This window comes from Adiantum capillus-veneris, chromosome 20 (assembly GCF_014529385.1).
Source record: "Adiantum capillus-veneris isolate H3 chromosome 20, ASM1452938v2, whole genome shotgun sequence".
NCBI lineage: Eukaryota > Viridiplantae > Streptophyta > Polypodiopsida > Polypodiales > Pteridaceae > Adiantum > Adiantum capillus-veneris.
In genome coordinates this window covers 98,346,053-98,352,901 of record NC_140950.1, presented here as the reverse complement: position 1 = coordinate 98,352,901, position 6,849 = coordinate 98,346,053, and the positions used below count along the sequence as shown (strand labels likewise).

Genomic DNA, 6,849 nt, shown 5'->3' with positions numbered 1-6,849 from the left:
CACTTTGACTACTATGATGAATATTTACACATTTACACCTTTTCGCTTTGTGCTATTAGTTTTTGTTTATAAAATTTAATACCCATACTATCCTATTTACACATTAACTACTACACATTTACACCTATGAGTACTGAGTTTTTGTTTATAAAGAATTTAATACCCATACTATCCTATTCATACGTTGACTACTATGTCAAGGCTGACCAAGCAAGAATAGTTGTTCGTAGTGTTCACCAAAAACTTTTTTAGCAACCAACGAGCAAAAGGAGAGAATTGGAAATCTCTCGGATTTTAGTTAAAATTTTAGGGTTTTTGCATCCAATTTTGGTTGGTTTCCATCAAGGTGACCCTCCAAACTAATTGAGAATTGTTAAGTTTTAATACATTGAAGGCCGGGTTTTTGTGAACACTGGTTGCTCTTAGCGTTCTAGGCTACCCCATAAAATACCTAAAGCAAAGCAAAGTAGGTACTAGGGGTCGATTCTCGAAGTCTAGCCACAAGATTTTTAGCCTACCCACGGTGCCCATTGTGACCTCAAAAGTCACTCGGGTAGGAGGTCCTGGTGTAAAGAGCCTTAAAAGATGGGGATGATGTTCGCAGGTAGGTTTCGAAGGGAGGAACCTTCGTCACGCATCACAGAGGGAGAGAGCGTCGATCTCGCGGTGTACAGATAACAATCCAGTTCTTTTTCTCGATCTCCATCAAAGGTCTGGCTGGAAACCCTATTTCTGATAAGGCATTTGCAGACAGCGGCAATTATCAACCGCAGACACGTGAACTTTTGGCGGAGAGTCAACAAGTACCTTGATCCCGTTTTCCGGAGCTTCATCGAGCACCTATACAGAGTTTTTTGCACAAATTCTTGCCAGGTTCAGCTCTCTGAAAGAAAAAGTCTTGTTTTTCCTTGTGGGTGATTTTCAGGGGTTTTGGGTTATCTATGGCTGGAATTAGCACAGGAATTCTAGGATGTTTTTAAAGCTCTTTCCGAGGTTTCCCCAAATTTGCACAGGTTGCTGGAAGGATGATGAAAAGGTTTACTTAACAGGTTTTAACAGATATGCAAGCAGGTGAACACCATTGCAGGTTTAAGGCACATCTTCAGATTCGCTAGTTTCTTGTGCGTAGGAAATAGTTTCTCAGGTTTATCATTGCTGGTCTGTGGACAAGGTTATCAGATTAGGGCTCTTGACTTAGATGAGACGGTAAGTGGCCTTACAGATGAATTGGTGCAACTTTTGAATCAGATCTTGTAACACTGCTCAGCAAGATACTTGAGCGTGAAGGAATATGACACAATTATATTTGAAAGACTCCTGGCATGTGTTGAATGAGCGATTAACAGACAGAGCTGTTGTTGCTGCAGATGTTTGTTCAAACAAACTTCTGTATGAAACGTAGCAAAAGCTTGGTCCAACGATATGTAGGTTTTTCCTTCTCGGCACCGTTGTTGTGGTGTCTTGAGCTGGCTGATATGGCTGGTTTGCTTTGCGGGGTGCAGTCCTTACAGCCACGGATACTTGAATTGTAAATTTTCTCCTTATCCAGATTCCATGTTTAGCTTAGTTTCAGCAGCATCTGGTGTCAATTCTGCCCTGGAATGGGTCTTTAGCACAGGATGGTTAGTAAGTGACATTGATACAGGTTTGCAATCCAGTTTTCCCACTGGTCGTCAAGGGGGTGGGGAAATGAGGGCAGATATCAGGGTGATTAAACCACCAGATGCAGGCAGTGTGCTGGAGTAGAGCACCCCTATTGCCAGGATCAAACCCTTTTAAGACCAGCAGGCATTATTTTACATTGTTTTGGACCGCGTGGCTCTACTTCCAGATCATGGGTTAAAGCCCTTACTTGGCATGTACAGGGGAATGTTCCAATGATCGGTGAGCGGAGCAGTAGCACCGGCACCATTGCGCATAGACTCGAAGGATTTGGGCTTGATGTGGCAGTGTCGTATTTGCATTAATGAATGTGCGTGCTTGAACAGGTACCAACAATGTCCCCATCACCATAAAGGAGTTCAGAAGAGTTCCTTTGAATGAGTGACGTGTGCAGGGCCCTTGCTCCCCCTGTTCGACAGAGTTTCTCCAAAGGAACATGTTATCAGGTGGGTGCAAGATGCCGCCACCCTACAGGCTTCTGTAGGGTGAAGCACAAAATTATACAGAGCCATCTGAGACATTGGAAGTGTTGCTTGAAAGAGCCTACTAAGCAAGTCTGCAGAGATTGCAAGATATAACTAGCTAGCTCAACAACAGGGAAGCATTTTTGGATTTGGAGCCTTGCTACCCCTCTTATACTCTGTGATTCTAGCATGTACAGTTCCAGGTGATTAGTGTTTTCTAACCAGCTGTAAATATTGCAATAGAAATTAGAACCCTTTGATATCGTGAGTTCTCTTGGTGTTAATTTGCCTGTAAGTAGTAGGTGAAACTTGAGATATCTGCCGCCAAGCAAAGCTGCTGCCAGGTCTGGGGGGAATTGCATGGCTGTTTTCTGTTGCTAATAGTCAATGGGAACTCACACCTTGAAAAGTGTGTGCCAGTTTTGTCTGTCTTTAATTGGAGTTGGCCAATGCCCTGTTCATCTCTGCAAAATAATACGAATGTTTGAAAATTTTCAAGGGAAGTTTGGTGATTTTTAGTAGGATGGGAAATTTAGGCATTCTTTTGTTTTTCTCTTGTTTCCATGTCACTCCTCTTGTGCTTGATTACACTTGCTTCTCATTTCAGGATTTGCGTACTTGTGGCGCTGGCTTTGGAATGGATCATAGTCTGGGTATAAAACGGCCCATTACCTCCTTTATGTCAGGTGCACATGCGGCAAAACGGTCTCGTTTCCTGGAGAATGGGATAAAAAATATGGAGGTCAAAATTGAAACCCAGTCCAGCAGAGGGGATAATGTGAAAGCCATGGCGCAAGCTTCCGACCTGGATTCCAGGGAGGCAGATTCGGTAAAGGTAGGGTATACTTTTTTGAATTCCACTGAGATTGTCGAGGCATTTAGTGGTGCTAATGCTTGTTTTGAAATGGGGTTGTTTGTTACAGGCTGGAGTAGCCACTCACACTCGAAAATCTAACGATTCACCTGCAGTTGTTCCCATAAAGAAGAGGAGGATTCAAATTTTGGAAGCAACACGGTCTCCGTCTCCACCGCCAAGCTCACCTCCTTGGCAGGCCAGATCGCCACGATCCATTCCTTCAGAGTTATCAGCTCCATGCGGAGAAATTATTACGACTTTATCTTCAAGTTCGTCGCTTCTTGGGTTTTCTTCAGCATCATCTCCCAGATCTTCTGTACTGATTCCCGTGCCATCAACAATGTCTCAAGCCCGTCTGCCCCCTTTCTCACACATGCCATCTATAAAAGTAATAGAGAAAGCTGAAGCTCCTCACATTTGTAAGTCGGATCTCAAGGAGCAGCCTTTTGCGAACTTGAAAAATTGTCTCGACAAAGATTGTGATAATTCAGCTCAACAGGGTTCCATAGAGAATATCAATGGGCAAGTTGTACAAGATTTGGAGATGGATCAATTATGTTCTCAAGCTAAATCAGATGGGCAGCTGATAAGATCTGAATCTGACAGTTTCAGTAGGGATGATCGGTTACATTGGGATCTGAATACAGATATGGCAGCTTGGGATGCATCAATGGAACAGGATACAATAAAGGTCACCGAAGTTAAGTATGCTGAAGTAAGCCCTCCTAGATCACCGAGTATGGATTCTGCAGGGACTAATCAGAAAGTGAGCTGCAATGACGATGCTAGGCAGCTTTTGGAAGTAGGCCCAGACTATGGGGAAGATAAGTCAGGGGGTGAAAAAGTCATTTTTGAGGAGTACGCTGAGGTTACAAAAGATAATCTTCAGGGGGAGCCTGATACAGGGGAAGAGGTTCTGGAGGAGCTAGAGGCTGGAGAACATGCTGTAAATGATCCTGAGATCGGTGAAGAGGATCCAGACACAGGGGAGCAGATGGACGAAGAGCAAGCCATAATTGAGGAAGACATTTCCAAGATTTCAGAACACAGAGATGTTGAAGAAGGGCAAACGTTGCCTCCTGCAGTGCATGTAGAAGGTGCATGGAATGTTCCAAATGCGGCAGATTTTCCTGATCCAGGCAAATGTGGCTCCTGGGATGGTGATTTGTCTTCAGATGGTAGGGATGTTCATGAGCCTTCAGAGACCCACTGTTATCTAGATGACATGGCAGAACGACCTAAACCCGGAAAACAAGGGAAGTCCTCTACTGATGATGCTGAGGGTTGGAACTATGAACCTGAACTTGAGGAGCATGTCGATTATGGTGACTCTGATTGCAGAGATGCTGATGATCCAGGACTGGATGTAGAGGATAGAACCTCTCTGATGCAAGCTGAAAGTAACTGGAATGGAGAGGATGGAACTGGGTCACAAAAAGATGCTCCATGTGAAGGTGAGGCTTCGATTGCAGGTGAAACGTGTAAATCCTCTTTTCCTGTTGCTGGACAGCCTACATCAGAACCTAACCCACAGAGGCTCACATCATCAGGTCGAAGTAGACCCACAGGCTGGGATCAACTGCCAGAGGGTTTCAATAGTGCTGAAGAGGCACTCAAAGCAGCAAAGGAAGGTTCTGCTCGAAGGGGTGGGCGAGGTGGTTCATGGAGCAGTCCTGCAGGCAGGGGTACTTTACACTCTGCAAGCCGATTTGGACCATCTTCTATACGGAGCAACACCAGAGATGGATTTTCTTCTGCTAGAGGAGATAGCTATTATGGGGAGAGACATCCTGACGAAGCTGTGTATGATAGAGATGGTTTTAGGCATGGAAGAAGGTAAAGTTACTCTCGTATTTACACATTATCAATAATGTAATATGCTGATCTGATGTTTGGTTTTTTTTCTCCTTCAGAGACGACAATTTCAATGTCCGAGGCAGAGATCCCCCGAGGAGGCCTGGAATTTTTGGTAGGGGTAGAGCTGGTGGATGGATGGATTCTCAGCCCAGCCACATGAATCAGTGGGGTCCTGGGAGACATAGGCCAGGTTCTGGCTTTAGTGGGCCTACTAATGACAATAGTGGGTTTGTGGTCGCTCCTGATGGAACAGGGACAAAGCATGGAATGGGTCCTGGGAGAGGAGGGATACGATCTACGGTCAGTGGTGGTCGGGTGGGGAGAGGTGGTCATGCCAGGGGTCCACCTGTTGACATGGACGGTGGGGTACATTATCCTTTGAGGGCAGGTCTTGGAGCTGGTACTGGTCCAGGGTATTCGGGCAGTATGCATGACAGGAGCGGAAGAGGGATGATTGACAGATATAGAGGTGGGGGATTGGATTCAAGGAGGAGCCTGTCGCCTCGCAGACAACATCCGTTAGATCATCCTAATATGATGGCCCGAATGCCAGGTATGAGACCAGATTCCAGAGTTGTAAGGTCACGGACACCCCCTCCCATTCATCGCTCAATGGGCTCCTCAGAATTTAATGCTGTAAGAAATCAACGCTCTCCTCCTCCGTCGTCTAGGTGGTCCAGCGACAAGAGAGATGCAGATAGCTATCAAGATCGTGACTTTAAGAGACCCTTGTCACGCACCCGTGTGCCTCCTCAAAGAACTTCACCCCATGTCGTTCATGGCTCCTCTCTTACGGATGAGCGTGATCGCCAAGTCCTTGCTGGGAGCAGGCACTCGCCAACCTTAAAGAGCGCCGTTGCACCTACTCATCTAAGGAAGTCCAAGGATGACAGCTTAGATGTGAGACCATCCAAGCGAATTGAAGAGGATGATGTAAGGTACACAGGTCCTTTTGCAAAAGATGGAGATTACCGAAGCGTCAGTCCGTTTAGAGAGAGTGACAGGGAAAGGGAGAAAGGAAATTTGTACAGGAGAGACAGAGATGATGAGAGGAGGCGAGACTTCCGTCGATCTTCTAGCAGAGATGGCAGGTTTCCAGGTGGGTCCAAACATGCAAACACTCGAGAAGCGGATGATGATGTTGCTCCAAGAAGGCGGCGGCCGTCATGACCTCATGCATTGGAGTTGGTAAGAATGCAGGCTGTACCTAGGAAAGGACTACACAGCTTTTGGTCACCTACATTTGACTATCTATGAGCCTGACCTTAAGGTTGATTGTAAAGACCCGGTGTAATGAGGGGCCTGGTTTTGATATCATTTGTAACCAGGGACACAAGCTAAGAGGTCTTTTTGCTTGGATTTCCTCGTAAATAAACAGGGTTCCTGCGTTATCTATTGAGACTCCTTCGTACCTGGTGATCAAAGGGCCTGAGGATTAGATTGCAAGGCATTTCATGTAACATGAATTGGGGGGCATTTTTGCATTTGATAGCACATTGTAGACGATCATTTTATATATAGATACATGTTTTTTGAGGGATTCTTGGTTGGGTTGTCATTTTTGGAGTGTTTTCTTTTTAGTCTCGGTTCGAAGAGTTATGTTTTGTGGTTATTTAGGGACAAGTTAATTATTACTTTGCGGGTCTTATTCAATCCATGTTTTGCAAGGAGATTGAATGCCAAGCCCGCCTTCTTCAGAAGGGTGGACTGCCTTTAGGGGGTGCGTAGTTCCTGTCTTTATGAATCGGTGAGTCCTTGTTCACACAAGTATTGTCTGGCACTGGCCTCATTTTAATATGGTTTTCGTGCATTCGGTAAATATATTCTTGGCGTGCCATTTTGAAATGCATACAACAGATGTGGGATTAAAATCATGGGCCTGAAAAAAGTGCAGAGTTTTTGGGAAATGAAAGGGGTCCTATCTAGGCAATTGCACAGCATAGGACTAGGTCCTTTTATCTTTGGGCTAAAGAAGCTTCTTGAGATGGGCAAAAGCTTGGTGAAAATAGG

The 6,849-nt window shown here is 45.2% G+C and overlaps 1 protein-coding gene across 3 annotated transcripts; it reads left to right on the top strand.

The window, feature by feature from the left end:
• Nucleotides 1-680: 680 nt before the first annotated feature.
• LOC147432969 (uncharacterized) lies at nt 681-6,379 on the top strand. Of its 3 annotated transcripts, XM_086492711.1 has the most exons (5): nt 730-2,329; nt 2,734-2,961; nt 3,050-4,436; nt 4,533-4,818; nt 4,896-6,379. In XM_086492711.1, exons 2-5 carry the CDS (start codon nt 2,764-2,766, stop codon nt 6,007-6,009), a joined length of 2,985 nt encoding a protein of 994 aa, XP_086348837.1. In that variant the 5' UTR covers nt 730-2,329; nt 2,734-2,763; the 3' UTR covers nt 6,010-6,379. The 3 variants fall into 3 exon arrangements, with proteins under 3 accessions (XP_086348838.1, XP_086348837.1, XP_086348836.1); XM_086492712.1 differs by having other exon boundaries at nt 681-873; nt 3,050-4,818; XM_086492710.1 differs by having other exon boundaries at nt 3,050-4,818.
• Nucleotides 6,380-6,849: the final 470 nt, after the last annotated feature.

Coding starts and splice junctions, on each gene's coding strand:
- LOC147432969 (XM_086492712.1), top strand. CDS start 2,764: ATGGATCATAGTCTGGGTATAAAACGGCCCATTACCTCCTTTATGTCA. Junction 2,962..3,049: donor GGGAGGCAGATTCGGTAAAG/GTAGGGTATACT, acceptor TGTTTGTTACAG/GCTGGAGTAGCCACTCACAC. Junction 4,819..4,895: donor GGTTTTAGGCATGGAAGAAG/GTAAAGTTACTC, acceptor TTTCTCCTTCAG/AGACGACAATTTCAATGTCC.